Consider the following 20,524-nt stretch of genomic DNA (forward strand, 5'->3'; position numbering starts at 1 on the left):
ACGTTACAGCCATAAAACCTGTTGGGGGAACATTTTTGCTCTGTATTTCACATGGAGTGATCAGATATTAAATTTTCTTCCTATTTGAAGGGAAAAGTTTTCTTTTCTTTTCTTTTCTTTTCTTTTCTTTTCTTTTCTTTTCTTTTCTTAGAGAACAATACCTTACATGTAAACTGAACATTAAAGGCAAATGCAAACTTTTTTTAAAGGCAAAGACAAGTCTTCTTATTTAATACAATCATGTGCAAAATAAAACTGAGAACATGGGGCGCTGCAAGGTGGGCCGGGGGAGGGGGGCAAAAGAAACAACATCAGTCTGAGCCATGAAATGTGACATGGGTCTGTTGGTGGATTCACTTTCGCTTATTTTGAAACTAGTTCGGAGCATTTCGTGATACAAAATCGAACAATATGGCGTCCACTCTTTTAGATTCAGTTACATCTCCCAGAAAATTATATTGGGGGAAGACCCCAAAACCTTGAATGTTGTTATTTGATCCGATCTCAATCAAAGCTTCCGTGCTGGTAAATTGTAGTATCACCGAATCGTAAATTTCTTCCTGCATGGGTGGATATTATCCAGTTACAGTCCTGTGTAGAAAAACAAGTTTCTTCTTCTTCTTCCTTTCTTTCTTTTTTGCTTATTTGGTTAATTATTATTGATGATTGCACAAAGGCTAGAATGACTAACCTGGCCTTTCATTTGTTAAAAAGAAATCAAAGATAAAATGAACTGAAAATAATTGCTCATGTAAAGTCTTCATTCAACCATATATACATACACATACACAAAGTGTGTGTGTGTGTGTGTGGCCTAATCAAGAAGACTGTACATACAGGCACTACACGCCGCTAATTAATAAATTTAAGCCATTGTTTCCAACCGAAATGATGTTAGTATTTAGTGCCTGTCCATCTTTTTTTCTTCTTCAAGAACAGTGTCAGCATTTCAGTATCACCTTGCCTCTCAGATCTTTCTCCTTGCTTATTGGTTACAGCAATGCAAATGGGGCGATTTTGTGTTGGACAGACAGTTTGTATCCAGTTCCAGCATCATAAAACTTTTATTGACCCACACAAGTTTTCTTAAGGCACTGGAGCATAAAAGACAAATTATCCAGAGCATTATCTTATATTTGCTTTTGCTTCTGCACATCTTTCCCTCCCTTTCCCTTTCCCTAGCAGTTTAACCCTATCACAGCATCTCTCTCCCAGCACCAAGGTTTTATTCGTCTGCTTCTTCAGTGATTTAATTTCACTTCAGTATTAAAATTCCTCTTTGCCTTTTTGTGATTAATCATTTTCCTTTGTTTTCATTTTAGGCCCAATGGCTGTGTCGTTCGGATGACACGTGATCTCCTCTCTTTGTAACCTCAGAAGAGGACTGTGAACTTTAGTCTGCTTGGGAGAATTTTAAACAGGCTTCCAAGGGGCGAATGGGTGGGGTGGGGTGAGGTGAGGGAAATAGAGACTAGCTATTAACTTTTTAATTAAATATTGTAGTCTAGGAACGTGTCAACGGTTTATAACCTGAGCTGTAAAACAAATAGGATTATAACCTGAAGGGTGCGCCATGGAGGAGAGACTATAGATATCCATCTATCTTTCTTTAGTCTCTGGAATATTTAAGCTTGTGTTTTGACTACTTGGTCTTTATTTTATTTTTGCTTTTAGATCCGACTAATAGGACAAGATCCAAATTGATAACAGAAAGTTTATTCAAGAATTGTTCAACAGACAACCCTTAAGCAAGGAAATAAAATAACTACTATAGGAACAAAGAAAGATCTCCAAAGAGGAGGGGTGACGTGGGAGGGGGATTAGCTATAGTTCTTCTAATTCAGGACTATACAATTACAGTCTGGTTCTGCTCTCATGCCTCCAGTAGAACTAATTACATTATTCATAAGTACGAGGGTAACATAAAACTACTGGTCTTTCTAAATTACAATAACTAAAATAAGCTTGTTGTACAATGACAAGGAAACACAATGTCCTTTATAACAAGTAAATACTAAAAAAGTACAATTTGATTCTTTTTCTCATATAAATACATAATGTTGGGGATAAATAATACAAAAAAAGGAAAAATATTTTAAACTGGCTATAACCAATAAATATATATGAATGTTCACCAGAACACACAGCTTTTGAAAGACGTCAGGATTGAGTGGACGAACGCCCTTCAAAGTTGTTTTATACCCATTCAATGTAAACTCTAAGTGCAACAAAGATGTCCAGACAAGAAAGCATTAGCAAATACCAAAGGTCCATTCACTTCTGCTTCTTTTAGAGGACATACCGTTTGTTCAAAAATACCCTGTTTTCACGTTAAGTCAAGAGAGAAGGAGGAACAAAATGTAGGATTTCTAAGTCTTAAGATTGCTTTTTTGTTCATGAACCCTAAAACAAAAAACATGTAACCGAATGGAGATTTCACTTCATAAGAGGCAAAGGTTAAAAATATCCAGACCTGTCAACTTTCTCTTCCTCTCTTTGGCCTCTTTAAAAATAAAATAAAATATAAAAATCAGCTTTGTTGCAGAAATGTATTTCCAGAACCTTTGCAACTCTTAAATCTATTTGGGGACCGTGTGAAGAGGAGGAGGAAGAAACGTTATATTTCCAAATGTTGGCAGATATGTATATTTTCAGCTAATGGGGTGGGGGGAGGAATTACTCAGCAAAAAAAGATGTTCTTCATCTCAAGAGTTAGACTGGAAAGGAAAAGGTAAGATTCTTTGGGGGGAGATTTGGAGGGTGTAGTTTTCTGTGAATCTGTTTAGATAAAAAAAATGTATCTGTTATTGATAGGCCAATTGTATAGATTTGGTGGGTTGACAGTATGCTGCCATTATCAGTGTCCGAGGAATCTTTGTACTTATTCGTACCTTCTTTAAATATATCAGGTTGTTTTGGTTTTGTATCTTGCTAGATTTCCATAAAACTACCCCAAATATATTCAAAAGCATTTGTGTTGAAGCATTAAAAGGTATATCTATCTAGAATTTAGATAGATTAGATAGATGTGTATGGGGATAGATACATAGATAGATAGATTAGATTTGATGAATCTTGCAAATAAATAGAATTAATCATCAGAAGTTGTGCCTAACGGGCTTAATAAAACCAGAAAAAGCCGAAAATGTCTCCACTTGAAGGGCTAACAAGACAGGCCACCAAACAAATATCTTAAGGGCTCAACACAAATGTTTCTGAACCAAATCCCACTGCGGATTCACTACCCCACTCCAGTGCTCCACAACATCCTCACGAGTCTGTCCTGCCCTCCCCCCAACCCACCCAGCCCTCACCCTATCACAGGTGGGTGAGTTTGGGCGCCTCTTGGATTCGGCCCTGAGAAGAGGCGTGGTGCGTGGAAAGGTCTGTGTAGGTTGGGTGGGTCTCACATGGTCCATGGTGCTGGCTGGTTGGCATCTGTGGAGCCCCGTTGTAGTCCATGCTGGCAGACTGGTGGTGTGGCAGGTGATTGAGGCCGTAAAGGGAGGGGCCCGAAGCAGGCATAGAATCCACATAGCTGCTTCCAACGTATACAGGGCTGCCTTGCATATTGGGAGTCCCATATGTGCTCCCGTTGCCGTGTATTATGTGGGGATCGTACTCCGGCGCGGTGTTGGCATACTTCTGTTGCGAGGGGCACCCTTTGATGGGGTTTTGGTAGTTAGTTGACATGGCATAGGCATTCTGGTGGGGCTTATTGAAGGAAGGAGGCGATGGGTCATCGTAGTTACTAGTCATGGTGTGCAAGGCATTCATAAACCCTGCTGAAGATTGCATGGGCTGGGGCGGGCTGCCCGTTGGGGAGGGCCCCCCCGAAGAAGACCCCATGCCTTTCGACTTCTGATCTTTTTTATACTTCATCCTCCGGTTCTGGAACCAGATCTTGATCTGCCTTTCGCTGAGGTTGAGCAGATTGGCCATCTCCACTCGGCGGGGCCTGCAAAGGTAGCGGTTGAAGTGGAATTCCTTCTCCAGCTCCACCAGCTGCGCGCTGGTGTAGGCAGTGCGGGCTCGTTTGGAGGCAGAAGAAGACCCTGGAGGGCTTCTCTCGCCGCTGCAGCTTTCTACCGGCCCGAAATGAAATAAAAGATAATTACTTACATGCAGAAATTGAATGCACCGGTTCCTAATAAATCCTGTAACAGGCACGCGGACTTCAAACCCCCCACCCCCACCCCTTTCACATTAGTCTGCACTCTATAATCATGTCATTTATTAAGAGTTCTGTTCTCCAATGCTGCCCCTGCTTTATGAAAATTTGATCATGTCACGCAGAAAAGGATTCCAGGGCCATTTATTTAGGAGTCGATTATTTTCAGCAGATAATTTTGAGACAATAACATTTGGCAGGGGGCAGTGTTTTGAAAAGCAAATTAATATAAACACGGGTGCCAGCGACGTGTGTATTGTGTTTCCATGTGTGTATATTTCAGACTCACAGGCATATGTGTGTGTTTTGTATAAATGCGGGTGTGTATTTAGTATCTGTGATCACACGCACGCATAGCCACACACGTATGTTTGTGCCTTTAGTGTACATGCATATATATAATTGCACGTATAGAATATATATGCATATATAACCCAAATACTATAGTAAAACACACACACACATATATAAAATAGACACGTGTATATCTGTTTGTGTGTATGTATGTACAACTATATATGATTATATTATATATAAGAGCAATTCCATGGTGTTCTTCTATCTATCTATCTATCTATCTATCTATCTGTTAATCGATAAATAGATGGATAAGTAATATACTATGGAATTTCTTTAATATTGATAAATATGCTGCAATGGAGATACATATTCATTTATTAGTAACTACATGCATTCAATGCTTCAGCCACCTTTAGCTAGGTACAATTTCTTTGGTGCATTTTACTACAATATTATGGCATTTAAAATAAATAAATACATAAATCAAGTGTACACAGCTAAATCTTCATAATGGGCCAAATCCGGTAGGCTTTATTCAGGCCAAACTCCCATTGAAATCACCAGGAGGTTTGCTTGAATAGAGATTGAATGGCTTGGCTACTCCAACAATAGTAGTATTTTCAATGCATGTATTTTTCCACTTTCAGACAAGAACATTCAGGCTGGTGGCTTCATTCCCTCGCTGTTTAGGAAAGTGGATGGTTACAAAAGCAGAACTTTATACCTGTGGTAGGGGAGCTGTTTTTCTGTTTGGAGTTTTGTCTCGATTCTTTCATCCAGGGGAAAATCTGTTTGGTGAGAGTTGCGTTTGAACTGAGATTTGATTTGCTGGGGGCAGTTTTACTGCTCCCTGACTGGCTATTGCTGCTGCTACTGTTGCTGTTGGTGACAGAGTTTGGGGGTGGTGAGACAGGTGGGGCTTGATGATTCTCCCGGGGCAAACTTGGACGCATGCAGCTTCCATTCAGGTCTTTACTTTTTGCATGTGGGGCAGTGTTGCCCAGAGATTGGAGGGAGCAGGCAGACCTCTGGTAGTCATTCTCCACGTGAGAAGAAGGCTGGAAAGGCTGTTGAGGGCCATCATAACCAAACCCATTAGCACCCTGGTAGGAATAGCCTCCAAACAGCGTTGAACTGTCGTAGTATGTTGTTTTCTGCATCTCTGGGATTCCCAAAAAATATTTTTACCGACTACCAAGGTCTTGAGACCCTTACGGAAGAACATTGGCACCCCAAGGTCACGTGACAATCCGTTTCCAGTTGTCTATTGGAAGCTGACCTGAAAGGTTAGAAGAAACACACAATGATAGTGGCCTGGCTATGAATCCATCTTAGGTCGTGAAAAGCACATGACATGAATAGGGTCCTACAGAACAGGGCTAACAGATGCTTTGAACAGATTTGTCCTGTGTTCCTCCTCCCTAGGCTCATCAACTATTTTAAAGTTTATTTTTTAAAGTCAATGCATTTTTCTGAACAGCATTGCACCATGTATGTATAAATATGTCTAAGCACAGGTGATTTCATATGCATACATACGTATAAACACACACACACACATTAATATAATAAGAACAAAACACAGAATGGATCACTGCTAACCACAAACATGAACCCAATATAACTCATGCCTTTTTACCCCCCATCATAATCCAGTCCATGTAATAAGCAGTTCCCAAGAATAAAAGAAAGAAGGTTATGATGTGCCCAGAAACGAAAGTTTGGAGAATCAGATACTATAGAGTTCTGTTGTGGTAGGACTGCTTCACGGAATGTTTGATTTTAATCCAAGAATGGCAAATAGTCTCTCTATTTTATCCAGGTAAGGGTTTCTTGACTCATTTAGCTTGATTTGCTGCTTCCATAGTAACACAAGTTGTCTTTGCAATTCTGGAGACAATATTTTAAACAGATATTGGTCCATCCATTTAAAAAAAAAAACGTTTTTCCTTTGGCCTATTTGCCTATTGTGTTTAGGACACATACCTTTTCACTCCTCAGCCCCATTTCTTTAAAATCTTGAATCTGGAACTGCCGTTGAAAAGAATTGCTTCCAAACCCAGTTTCATTGTGTTTTGGTTTGGTTTGTTTTCGTAAAAAAAACAAAAAACAAAAAACAATTTTGTCACCAGGCCATTTGGTTCTAGCTTTCTATCCCTTTGACTTTTCATCATTTCCCCCCCTCTTCTGTTTAGGTTTGCTTTCCAATCCAAGCCCAAAAGTTCCACAAAACCGGAAAAACCAGCCTTCACTACCTCCTTTTGCCCAAAGCATGAACTTTCTCTACATGGGATGTGGGGGGGAAAAACAAGAAGAATAGACACTGATCAGAAAATAATTTGGTGTCTGGGGATCAACCAAGCAGCAAACTTATTTTAAGAACCCGGTGGATTTTCCCCATTACTACTCACATTTTGCGAGGATGGATTTGTTTTGATATTTATATCCATTTTAAACTGTAATGTTCTCACTTTTAAAAATAAACTGTATGTAAATAAAGTCTAATGAGATGTTTTCAAATACTAAAGCTTTAACACAATGCACAGATTTACAATAAATAACACTCCGATTTTTCCTCCCCCGACTTTTGTGTGTTTGTGGTTATGTCAAACGGCACTTCAAACAACACACTCTTCGCCAATATACACATGTAAGGTTGATTTAGCTTTTATACATCAACTCAATCCCTTCTACATTCCCAAATCTGTGCGATAGCTTCCACGGAGATATATTATTTATTTATTTTGTCGACAAAGAGGCTGGAATAATTTTGCGGAGAATTATTGGAGGGAGTACTCGGGTTTTATTTCCTCGTCATGATAAATATTAAAAAGTATACTCCTCTACCCGAGCTGAAGAGCTGTGAATTAATTAACAACCAGCAGTACATTTATTATGAATAGGGTGGCTGAAATTGACTAGGAGTGCAAAGAGGTGGAAATCTCTCCCAGGCCTTCCTGTTTTACACGGCTTTCCTTCTTCTTTTTTATCTTCTTTTTCTTCTTCTTTTCTCTCTTTTAAATGCCCGAGAGGCGTATCAAAAGCAGCTAAAAAGAACAGCGGTGATTTTCAAAAAATACATAACATAATTGTACCGCCTTCTCTACCCAAAAAACGGAGCTAGCTGGTTTGGATCTTCAACAGAAGAGATTTGCCTTTGTAGGTCATCTCTCAACGCGTCACAAATGCCGGTCATTTATCTTCCCGAAGACGGCCGGAATCCTAATTATTTACTCCAAGGAATTGTGTTTTTTTTTTTTAAATCTCAGGCAGAATAATAAATATTAGATTATATCATGTTCCAATTAACTATCGCCGGATCAACTCTGGTATGTTTCTCCACCTTCCAAGTTTCACTTTGCGAAGGATAACAACATTAAAGACACAACACCCTGCCTGGGAACTTTTACTGCGAAAGATTTAGAGGAGATTGAAAAAAAAAACAGTGAATATCGAGATGGAGAAGGAAAAGGGATCTATGTCAAAAGGTTCATAGGAAGATTGGGTGAGAGGATGGGAACAGATCTAAGCCTATTTATTTCCCTTTAAAGCGATTCCCTCCATGTTGGAAATCCTAAATTCACAACCTGCCTCTGTTTAGGAAGAAGAGCAGTTCATTTCTCCTCTCCCCCGCCTAAGGTATATTTCACAGACCAAGCAAAAGACAGAATAAACCCGTTTTTAGTTTAAAATAAGAAAGCTATCGACATGGCCCTTAACAATGGGCTGGTGCTGAGAGGCACCTCAAATTCCAGCGACTGCCTTGCGGTGAATATGCCTGGAAAATAGAGACACATTCCTAAAATTTCCCTCCCCCCCCCCCATCATCACCCCCAAGCAGAACCCCCCAGTTGAAAAGCAGGGGGGAAAGAAAGGCCCCTGGATGAGGGCTGCAAAACAGTCGCTGCGTGGATGGAAGCTTAAAGCTTGTGAACTCTTCTTGAACCGAGATTGGAGTCATATGGTCATAAATCATTGGGACATAGACTCCGCCATTCACAAAGTGATAGCCTATTTGAGTCCGGCTTACCTTAGTCTCTGACGAGCAAAGCACAGGCAGACATAATATATTTTCACATCCAGCACCAAAGCAATCAATAAGCAAGGAATGCCACCCTCTTCCTTTAAAAAAATGTTAAAGGAATATATAGATAGATAGAAGTGTGTGAGTGTGCGTGGAGGAAAAAAAAGAGAAATCCAGTAATAAAGCCAAAGGAGGGGGACTAAACCAGTGTAGCTTTCGGTTACGGCTGCTCAAATTCTCTCTCTCTCTCTCTCTCTCTCTCTCTCTCTCCCTCTCTTCGTTTGGGGAAGAAGAAGAAAAAAAAAGCAAGATGCTTTACAGCTTCCAAGATGTGTAGAAAAGCTCAGGGCTTTGAATGGACAAACCCTGAGATTCTAGTTGCCCTATAGACTGGTACGCCCTGCTCACTGATAACAATGGCCACGGCAGAGGGGAAGAAGGGAAGGAGGGAAAAAAAGGAAAGAAAGAAAAGCTGAACGCGAAACCTTTAACTAGGCACGGCTTGGCTAGGATTAAAAATAATAATAGTAATAATAATGAGTCAGGGTAGAGAGGGGTGGGGGTAGGGAAGCGGGGGGGGGGGGTTGAAATAAAGCTAGGTGGTATTTAAAAAAAAATAATCAAGATTTGCTTTGGAGCGCTGGGCAAAGCCAACAGCCTTCCAAACAGCGTCACTAGTGAAAAATTATGCTAATTGCAGACGTGGTGGACCGAGGCCTAGACAGAAAGATAGCAAAGCTTTCCTTTGATTCACGTGTTTAACAATTAGGTGTCAATTTATGTTAATAAACCCTTTCAACATAGTCATACTCCTCCCCCCCCCACCCCCTCACAGTTAGAATCGTCTTTCTTTCAATAACCGCTGCATATATTTTGTCTCTCCCTCCAAGTGGATTTGTCTCCTGTTAAGAGTCCCTAATATGAAATAATTATGAAATATACTTTTGGGGGGGAGGGGTGGGGGGGAAGAGGGGGCTCTGATCAACCAGCCAGCCAGGGACTGATATTTTTTTTAAAGGGAGTCGAGACCGGTGGGGGGAAGGGAGGGGGAGGGAGGGTGACAAAAGGACGAATCCGTTGTGTGGATGCAACTCAAAGCCTACAGCCGTGGGGAACTTTAATATTAAGTCTGCGTGTCAAAGTTCTCTGGCTGGTGGCTACATGATTCCCCACCTACTGTAGGTTGGTGGAGGGGAGGAGGTGGAATTTGCACTTCTAAAGGGGACAGAGAGTAAAATCACATAGGAAAGGCAAATTCAGGGAGGGGGTTGAACAATAAAGATTTGTATTAATATGATGATGATGCCAGACGCTGCTGCTAGCGCTAGGCAAGAGTTATGACTCCTGGCTCGCGCACACTACCGCTGTTAGCGGAAACTTTCCCCGGTGCGTTTTGGTGAAGGTGCAGGGATACGGAAGCGTTGCGAAGGGAGCGTGGGAGGAAGACAGGGCAAAGAATTTAGGTGTCTGCACTTTTTTTTTCTTCTCCCCTGCTGTTATTGTTCCAGATTGCAATGATTTTTCTCGCCTTTAATTCTTGCCCACAAGCCCTTTGGGTTAAGTGCTGACTGGGGAATTTAACTGTAGCCCGCGAAGGAAAGGCGTGGACACAAAAGCTCTTTGGATCCCGCTTGGAAGGTGTGTCCACTGGTGCTGTTTGCATCACTCTTCCGCACCTTTTGATGAGTGTCCATTGAAAATAAAGAGTTTACTTTTGCAACATCTTACTTTCGGGATGTGTCTGGTGGGAAAGACTTGCAAGGTGCTGGCTAGAGACTTACTAGGGGGCATAAAGAACAGGAGTACTAGTGGCATAGTGTTTCCACCTATTGTTCTAACATCAGTTTTCAAACCTGTGTCGTGAGGGGGTTCCACCGTGTAATTGAAATATCGTCTCATTTTTCACCGAGATTGTTTTTCCTTCTGACTTTTTATGAACTACTTGGACATACATCTTCAACTACAGGCGATGGTGGAACACCAGGGTTACAGAGCGGCATGGAGGAGACACGAATAGGATTCATGGATTATTCTTTTTAAAAGACCCTTGCAATACTCAATAGATTTTCGCAAATGGGACCTCAAGGGCTTGTGATCGAATATCTAGAATATCAGAGGTACCGTGGACTCTGCAAAGAACTTTTCTGAAGTACCAACTTTGTGTTCTTTTTTAAATGACTGGAGAATTAAAAAAATATCATAAAACATAACTGCATTTCTATACACTGAGTGTCTTGTAAGTAGTTATTAGGTTCCATATCACCTTGTATTTCCGCTTATACGTTTTGTGTTGTTTTAAAAAGTGACTGTATTAGCCCAAATTTTGCAGTCCTGGTCATTTTAGACGTCCCTTCAAAGGGAATACAGAAAATATTTTCCATTTAAAATGTCCACCCAAAATTATAACCATAAATCACAAAGTTTAAAGACAAGCCAGTAGCAAAACGAAGACACTTCACAGAAAAGTTAAGGCAAGAATCGTCCTTATAAAGGTAGTGAAAGGAAAACAAGTTGTCTCTTTTAAAAAATTAGTGGTTTCTGGTTCTAAGATGTTTATTTTTTAACGACCAGGCATCATGTTTAATAACACTCACCAATTCTCCGTTGTCTGGTCCAGCACAAATGAAACAGCGCAGCAGTTTGAGAAAGAAAGAGAACTGTAAAACAGAAAAGTGACAAAACTTCCATCACAACGGCATGGGAAATCGGACTTATTATACAGAGAACTCTTCCAGTGGTAATGGTGGGAAAACGTTTCTAATGGACAAAAATTAAATAAAAAAAAATCTGAGGTATTTTCTCAACAATGTAACTAAAGATGACATTTCATCAGAGTTTTAGCATTTTCCGAAAGTTGTTTATACATACACACACACACACACACACACACACACACACACACACACACACACACACGTACCATCAAGATGAAGATCATGCAGACATGCAGATAAGTATTTTTTAAAAAATAATTGGACTCATATATATGGTTCTCAAACATTTGGATATCACTTGCTCATTGGAAATGGTCTTTGAAGGAAATTATTTATCAGTTGTATCTATTCAAGCTTTGCATTAGAATAGTTATCAGTAGAAATTATCTGTAGTAAAATACAAACGTATTTTCCTGTTGGTGAATTTTGGTTTTAAATAAATAAATAAATAATAATAATAATAATAAAAAACGTGAGCTGTTTTGCAATCCATCATTTACCTCCTTTTATTGTTTTAGTTAAAGGCGGTTGGTAATTCCGGGTTAAGTGCATTTTAAAAATGAAATGTATCGTGTTAATTAGGTAAGGCTGTAGGAAAGCTTTGTGGAAACCGCCAGGCGATTTTACTGGAAGACAACAAAAGCTTAAATATTTACAGCTCATCTTTTCCTATGTAGCCAATTTGCTCACAGTCTTGAATGATCCCCATAAAAAAAAAGTAGATGTTTTATGTTATATGTAGGTAACATTTACACAAAAGTTATTCGATAAAAGGATTAACGACACCAGCTTAAACCTCTTTAAAACTACACGGAGATTTATCACTGAAACCTTGACACGATTTGATTCAGAAAGAAAGAGGGGGGGAAATCTCATTTAAAATTATTTTCGTTTTGGGAAACATTCACTCGCTTTAATAATCTTGTTTCCGTTCTGTCTGTTGATGTTATTAATCTCAAATCAAATGTTCTTCCCGCACCCTACCCTTCTTGTGACAACATTCCTGGAACATAAATCACACATCAGGCTGACCTCTCTCTGGTCTGCGGCCTATAGCCATAATTTATGATGATGATGATGATTATTACACACACACACATTTTAATACACAACATTGGCTATATTCCATTTACATCACAGCCTTACCAGGTTAACTTGGGTTTTTAATTCCCTCTGTAGATTATAAATAAAGATAAAGAAAACCCCACCGCCCTTGATGTGGTATGAACCTCAGCACACCAAATATGTCTCTATAAAAGTTCCCCCACATTAGGGCCTGGAAGAAAGGGGGAGTGGAGGTGGGGGCTGAACAAAAGGAGGTGGAGAGAGGAGGAAAGTAGCATTTATTTGGCGTGACTAGAGAAGGCAGGGGAAAATAGAAACAAAATAAATAAAGGCTCCGAGAAAGATTGTCAGTGACGCCAGCAAAAGGGTTTTTTGCTACATTTGGAGGGATCCGGATTAAAAATAAAATCACCACCCTCCACTCCTCCCCTCTTTCCCTCACTGCCAACAATAGGCTCATGCATTATGTATCATTATTAAAAGATATTAGTGGTGAATTATGGGTATTTTCAAATTAGGCACTATACTCCTAATAGGAACATTTATCTTTCTCGATAGATAGATAGATAGATAGATAGATAGATAGATAGATAGATAGATAGATAGATAGTGGGTGTGTATGGAGATAGATAGATAGATAGATAGATAGATAGATAGATAAGCAAGCGTGCAAGACTGGTCACTATCCACTTCCGCTTCCTTTTATTTACTTTGTAACAGTTAGGATGTCAGTATCCGAATTATGGAGGCCAACCCATCTCCTCTCATAAGACGGTGAGGGGTAGGAATGCTAAAATTGAGGCGGGATGGATTAGGGAGACTCGAAAAAGTCTCTCTCTCTCTCTCATACACACACACAAAGTCTAAACAGAAGCCAGCTCCGGATAAGAAATCAAAATGAAACGGAGGGTGCGGTGTCTTTGAGAGATTAGCTCTCTTTCTCTCCATGACCTTTGCTTACAAGAGTAATAACTCACCGGGTTAATGATCAACCAGCGGAAGTGCTTTTGAATTACCTCCTAAATACAAAACAACAACAAAACCCGGGCTCCCACTATTCCTGGCTGTTTTTTTCACCCCCTGAAGCTCTCTCCTCTTCTATAAATTCTCTGGTCGCCAAAAGTCTTTCGTCCACACATGTTGCTATACTGTCATTTTCCCCCCCTTTAGGAGTGGGGGAAGGGTTAGGGTACCAGAGCGCTGTAAATAGTTATTTAGGAAGCCAGTGACCAGCCAGACTAGATTGGACAGGAGCCCTCCCCACATACACCCCCACCTTTCTAAATGCCAAAATAATGACTTGAATTATGCGCTCACGTGACTGGTAGACGTCAACCTTTTACCCATTTTATACAGAATTGTTAAATGAACTTCCCCCCACCCAGCGTCCCCCCCTTCCAGTGAATTCTCTAAACTTAGTTGCCAGCGGTCGCTTTCTTTTTTCCCACCTCCTCAGTCATTCCCCTCAGATATTTTGTTTTGATTTTGTTTTGTTGTTGTTGTTGTTGTTCGGTCCTCTAAGCAGAGGAGGAAAACGGAGGTGCGAAGTCTTTGCCAAAACCACAAGCTTGCAAAGTCTCAGCTCCCGAGCCAAATGCCAGAAGAGGTGGAAGGAACTAGAGGGGAAAGAAAGAAAGAAAGAAAGAAAGAGGATTGTTCCGCTCCGAGCAACAGCAGCAGAAATCTCCGAAGACCTCAGCTTTGAATCTGCTGCTGATAACCTGCTCCTGCACTTTACTAGAGAGAGACGCTGTGGGCTGGGGTGGCGGCTGGAGCAGTTAACCACCCACGCTCCCTCTCTTAACCGAGTGGATTTACAGTTAAAGCCTTTCTCGACCCCTGGAAAGAGGACGCGTGTTCCATTGCGGTAGATTCACCACTGGCTGCCCGCATGATCTGCTGCTTATGGGCTATCCAGATTTCACGTCACTTTAAAAAAAAATCTGGAGGGAAAATGAGGATATATATTTTTCCCTCTCGAAAGGATTCCTGGATAGCATCCAATATCTATTGACTTGGCAGTTTCTGTTATAAAATGAAGGCATTCCGTTACTTTATAGCTGCATTCCTCTGAATAATAATAATAATAATTAATAAAGCGTGATGCGGGGCGGGGGATGGGTGGGAAGGAGGGATGCACAAGGGATGCATTTTACCTGCCTTCATTTGATGTCACATACAGATAGGTAACAATTTCTGAGGGAGGAATGTCAGAGAGAGAGAGAGAGAGAGAGTTATGTTCAGGAATCATATTTCTGGTTCTCTGCGTGTTTGTATAGTGTGCTGTCTAATTAGATACAATCAGAATACATTCTCGTTTTGCAATCTCATGTTATAATGTTTTTATTGCATACTACAAATGCACTATATAAGTACACTGACTTGTATAGCATACTATAGATGTTATATAATTAGATACAATGAGAAAATATTTTCATTGTACATTCTCATTGTATAGTGTATTTATTATATACTATAAATATACTATATAAGCACACATAGTAGACACATAGCATGTAAATGTACACATTAACATGCATATATATGGATGTACACACATAGCATGACCAGTGACCCATATAGATAGATCAATCGATCACTGGCTGTGCTAAAATACTGTAATATTGTAAGGGACTTTAGTCTCTCATATTCATCAACATATCAAAAGGCTAGCGTCCATAACAGTCACTTAGTGCAGTAAATAGTTAATTTTTAATTAGAGGAGAAAGAATTCCGAACGACAATGTTTAGCAGGGTTTCAATGTCGTTATTGTGGGGAATACTTAGATGGAACTCGGCGCTTTAGATTCTAGTTCTGTTTTAAAATCTGCTCTAGCTCATGCATGCTTAGCAATGAAATGAGTACAAACACTTGTAATTTGGAATGCAACAATGTCACTCCCAGTGATGTTTAGCACCAATGTAGGGCCACTGGATCTGGCTATAATCTCTCTCTCTCTCTCTCTCTCACACACACTCACACACACACACACACACACACACACACACACACTATCCAGACAAAACCATACTTTAAGGACGGCTCTCTGAAGAAACCCATTTCTCTTCTGAGGGACCATCAAACGAGAATAATCCTATCGGTGGTGTTTCTGTGACTGAAAATTGCCCAGATGACTCATTAAGATTTGATCCTTACAAAAGCAAGAAAAATAAGGCCCCCCAAATTTGTAATGAGTTTGTCGTGAGAGTGGTGGCGGGAATGAAATCCAAATCAGCAGATACAGTCGCACCAATACATCTATTTCAACTACAGAGAGAGAGAGTTGGAATTTCAAAAAATCGTCCATTAATATCAATTTACTTCAATGAAAACTTTGGTTCTTCATGAAGTTGATGATTTATGATAAAATCAATTAAATTACGGTCATTTAGGGCCTTGTGGTTCCCCTCAGATTTTATTCGCCAACAGACCACGCGCTTGGTAAAAAAAAATAAAAAATTCAAGTTTAGCTGGAGGCGAGTAAAGATAATTCTGGAGCTGAGGAAATTTAATGCAAAGCAATTTTCAGCAAAAATCAGGCGCTTGTGTAGCTCTCTGCCAATATACACCAGTTTGCCTCGGGAAATATTAGACATTGAGTCTAAACTTTTCCGGTTTTACAATGTACGGGGGCATTTTTATAGCTAACAAATTGTCCCAGGAACTGAGTTATTATCAAAGTACAAAAGGATACAAACAAAACCCAGCCAAACTGAACAGGGAGCACATTTTTTTAAAAATGAATTTCAAATTTAATCCAATTTGTCTTTCTGTCTTCCACATAAACTTCGTTTTGTTGCAACTCACTCTTAAAATACACATCGGACCTTAACAAAGAGACCAATTCTTCCGACTCCTAGCCCCAGAATGAATGATGAAACAACACTAGTAAATATTGTGTCATATATTCCAACATGAATCATTTTCTTTTCCCGCCCCTCCTTTTAAAATGGAGGTCATTGAAGAAATTACATTTCAAAAATAAATCTTTATTATGGATTCTCCAAAACCCCGAACAGATTGGGAACTCCTTTCATGGTCTGAAAACATTTTAACTATTCTTATATAAAAGGTTGAAGCCTCTTATACTTACCCAGCCCACCAAAATAAATTGGTCAGCTAACGGGAAAAACAAGTAAACTAACCAGATGTTTGTTAATCACATCTGGCAAATAAAAGCAGAATTTGAGGGGCGTGGGGAGGGAATCCACTATCAGCATAGTGGAATTTTTAGAAGACATGGGCTTCCAGGAAAAGACTTGTAATTAGGAGCTGCTCCAAGTAAACAAAACTTCTGAGGGCCATAAATCATGCTCACATACATTCTTCAGTTTAACACCCCGCTTTTCCAAAGCAGCGTTTGTAGTTTCTTTTTCAAACAGCGGAGAGGTGGTAACTCTTTAACAAATGTGTCCCAGGGAAACCAAGCTGGGAAACACGTACTTTAAAGGAAGCTCCTGTATCCCGTCTAGGTATGAACCACGCAAGATAATTTATATATATATATATATTTGCTCATCTTCTACTTCCCTGGCTATGTTTCCGAGAGATCAGTCTTAAATTGATACTAGGGAAAGTCAGCTATAGTTCACGTTGACCAATGGAGAAGTCTCTAACCTGTCAAAGCGTTGGGAGCGATTAATTATATCTCAGAGCGCTGGAATTCATAGAGTACGGAAAGGCAAAGTTGCATCCATTCCCCCCCCCCCCTTTACCTCTTACCTGTGTTAGTTCGCTACCAAGGACTTCAGGAAGAAGGAGAGAAGGGGGGAAATCGGCTGCTGCAAGTATCTGAACTGAAGCAAGCAAATTAAAGAGAAGAAAAGAAACTACTTTATTGCACCCCAGTGGATCTTGCTGACAGCTTTGTCGGACGGATTTCTCTCCCTTCCTCCTCCCTTTCCCCCCCCCCCCAAAGATGCTTTGATTTTTGGACTCACTCGTTTCGAACGGAACTGCCTTGACTGAAGAAAAACCTTCCAAAACCGCGTTAAGTGTCGTAAGGAGGCAGACCCCTTTCCAGGATGCCCAGAGATACTGGTGGGGGAGTGCGGGTCGTGTACTTATTTTCCCCGCTGTAGTGGGAAAAAAAACCCTGACACTTCTCTGAAAAGCTATTTCTCTTTATAAAGACTTAAAATGTTGCAAGACGGGCATAATACTGAGTGACAAGAGGTGCCGGAGAGAGGAGAACCAAATGGATTCTGGTTTTAGAGGCCAGTAGGAATTGGCCAGTCTTCAATGTCAAGATTCAAAATTGATTCCATATGTCTCGACATACACACACACACACACACACACACACACACACAACGTTAAGCAATACATTCGGCATTTAAAAAAAAATAGAGATGTGTCATTGCGATCCTTTTAAATATTTGTGAATTGCAACTTAGCCTGTCAACTTTTGAGTTTAATCACAGAGACTGCGAAGTCATAGGAGTCAATGGACATGATCCTGTAACTTATTTTTAACCTGACCTAAAATTGAAGAGTGAACAAAAATCTGTCTGAAGGATGAGAGGGGTAAGATTTGCCAAAAGGGGGGGCGAGGGGGAAAATTCTCCTTACCGATTGTTTTGTGTTGTTTTAAAACCATGGCGATTCTGAGCCTGCCATCACTGAAGTCCTATTGGCCTAATGGAATCACTCCCGTGGACCGAATGGGAAAACATCCATTGACTTCATGGGCTTTGGATCCGGCTCTTGGGGATCACTGAATGTTGATGTGTTACGGCTATTGAGAATGGAAAGGCCTGGGTTGATTTTCAGGAAAGGACAAAAGTTGCCTATTAAAATGTCATGACACAGCTGGCCATTTGACTTGCCAGAGTCTTCCTTCAGAAACTGCTGGCTGAGAGCTGGCAACTCCTGTTGGTGCAAGTGGACTTGGAGAGAATGTAACCCTGGTTTTTGGTCGCTTTCTCTTCCGAGTTCTATAGATACTTCTGCCAATAAGGGCTGACGTCTTGGATTTAACCCAAAATATTAAATGAAAATTCCACATTTAACCCCTCTCTGTCTTTAAACAAAAAGGAATCAACCCCTTCTGATTGATGGCTCTGGTTTTCTGAAATAGCACCTGATTTGGTTTATCGCAGTCAAGTGTTGAAATGTGGTTATTAGCCCCTCGGAAAAAAAAAAAAAAACCACCCGGAACTTCAAAGGACACCATCATTATATCCAACCTTTTGCCTATTTAACAGAAAGCAAAGGGCTCCTTTCCCTTTGTCTTTTCTCGAAATAAATCTCGTTCCAATCCCTTTTTAAACAGAAATGTATCAGTTGAGTTGCACTGGAGTGCGCTATGGTGATCGGCAGTTTTTAAGGCCTGTATAGCATATACTTATTTCGGACATTAATTGTTTTTTCCCCCTGCTTGTCTGTTTGTTTGTTTGTTGTTTCTTTTTCTTCCTTTAGACAATACGATTTGTTAAAATAATTCATTCGCTTTGACAGGGCTACTGTTATCGGTGTGGCTACCAGTTATTTTAACAAACAATGGTCATCTTGTATTTACAATGCAATATCAATCTCTTTTTAAATCCTTTTGTTTTTAAATGACCAACCGGAATAAACGTATGACCCATGAATGATTCCTGAATCTTACGTATTTTAAAACAGAAAATGGACAATATATAAGGAATAAGAGTTATAATACTGCATAGTGGAAATACATTGTTCATATATTGAGACCTCATCTATTGAGTCTACAAGCTTATGTATTGACTGCAGGTTTTACCCTGTTCTGTATTACCTACTGGCCTCCTTACATAGCAGTTTCAAAGAGTCCTATCCTTCCATAATTCTTTAATCTTACATAACACTCTTTTACAGACTGCAATAAATTATGAACTAAGGTGCTGTTGGACTTAAATTTTCCACCTTAATAGCTGCCTCTCTGGCAAAGGAATGGTGGGTGTATATGTATGGGAGGGTGGGTGTGATGCGGGGAGAAGTGCTTCCTTTGGAGATGGTATATGATAAAGTAAATATTGATTCTTCATGTTGGTGGATCAAACTTTTCTGAAACGGTAGTCGGCAAGAAGAACTGGTTATTGCAAAGAAATGAACGAAACAATAATAACCTGAACTATTTTAATGACAAGATCAATAGCTCATCAAGTATTTTGAATATTATTTATAACTATAACACAAGGAAGAATATTCCGCCCGCTGCTTTCTGATGTATTCAGTTTAACTGAGTTAATAAAGAAATATCGCAATAAATAAATAAATAAATAAAAATGAACGATCTACACATAGTTTTAGTCCATAGGAGAGAGCTAATCAGCGAAGTTATATTACCTAATCGATAAATAAACCAATAATGAACACAAATGAGAAAATATGTGTGATTTAATGAGGTAGGTATGGCAGGGAGTTACAAAGATCATGGTTGGGTAAGAGGAGTTTTTGCTGTTATTGTTTGACCAACCAAAGGGAACAATGAGAAGTCCTTTGGCTGCCCAAATCTGGACGAAACGAAACCCTTTTCATTGTATTACGTCATCCGATGCTAAATAATCGGTAACCATCGGAGGGACAGAGAGAGAAAAAACACAGAGTCTATTTATTGAGAAGGTTCCAGGCAGAATGAAACCGTTCTTGGTAAACATCAGCTTGATACAACGGTGGCAAATTTCTAGTAGGAGAGAGAAAGAAAGAAAGAAAGAAGTGTGGAACTTTCGCCTTGTCTATTTAAACAGCTCATTGATAAAAATCTAAGTCTTTGACTTGAAGTGTAGAAGCCAATAAGATCTGAGGCAACATTACCAATAAGATTAGATCCTATAGCCAGGCTTATCTCAAGCCAAAATTTTTGCATCAGATAAATCACAATTCTGTGCTACCTCCCCTTTCAATAGAAACCAGCTAGAAAGGCAAGGCAGAAATGTAGGTGTTATCTGAAATAGGCATCTTTCCCTCCTCCCCCACCTTAAATCAAAAGGCTAGAGATAGAGATATCAGTAATGGATTTGGAGAGTACATGATGCCAGGTGAATGGGAAAATGGGATTCATTATAGCCAAGGGTGTCAAAAGCATACATGTTTGCCACCTTGTCCGATTCAACATCCTGCTGAAAACGAAGCTCTTCCTGATATCTGACTTATTTAAGGGAGACGTTTGCACAATGGCGTCTGGAACCAGAACCGAATAACACCCCTTCTATTGATTAATCCCTCTGTTTTATGCGACTAATGCATGGGGCTGGACGATAGAGTTATGTGTGGTGCACTGTCTGAAG

The 20,524-nt window shown here is 39.9% G+C and overlaps 1 protein-coding gene across 5 annotated transcripts in view; it reads right to left on the bottom strand.

Moving 5' to 3' along the window:
* Positions 1 to 3,318: 3,318 nt before the first annotated feature.
* The window catches only part of HOXB3 (homeobox B3), a 56,882-nt gene continuing 39,676 nt past the window's right edge, over positions 3,319 to 20,524 (bottom strand). For 3 of the 5 annotated variants that reach the window (XM_065422720.1, XM_065422715.1, XM_065422716.1), the window contains 3 exons: positions 11,090 to 11,152; positions 5,196 to 5,750; positions 3,319 to 4,085 (listed from right to left, as the gene is read on the bottom strand). In XM_065422720.1, coding sequence (XP_065278792.1) covers positions 3,319 to 4,085; positions 5,196 to 5,631 — 1,203 coding nt within the window. In that variant the 5' untranslated portion in view covers positions 5,632 to 5,750; positions 11,090 to 11,152. Of the gene's footprint in view, positions 4,086 to 5,195; positions 5,751 to 11,089; positions 11,153 to 14,430; positions 14,471 to 16,997; positions 17,072 to 17,846; positions 18,013 to 20,524 lie in introns of all 5 variants that reach the window. The other 2 variants (XM_065422718.1, XM_065422719.1) reach the window with 2 other exon arrangements.

Source organism: Emys orbicularis, chromosome 25, assembly GCF_028017835.1.
Source record: "Emys orbicularis isolate rEmyOrb1 chromosome 25, rEmyOrb1.hap1, whole genome shotgun sequence".
Lineage (NCBI taxonomy): Eukaryota > Metazoa > Chordata > Testudines > Emydidae > Emys > Emys orbicularis.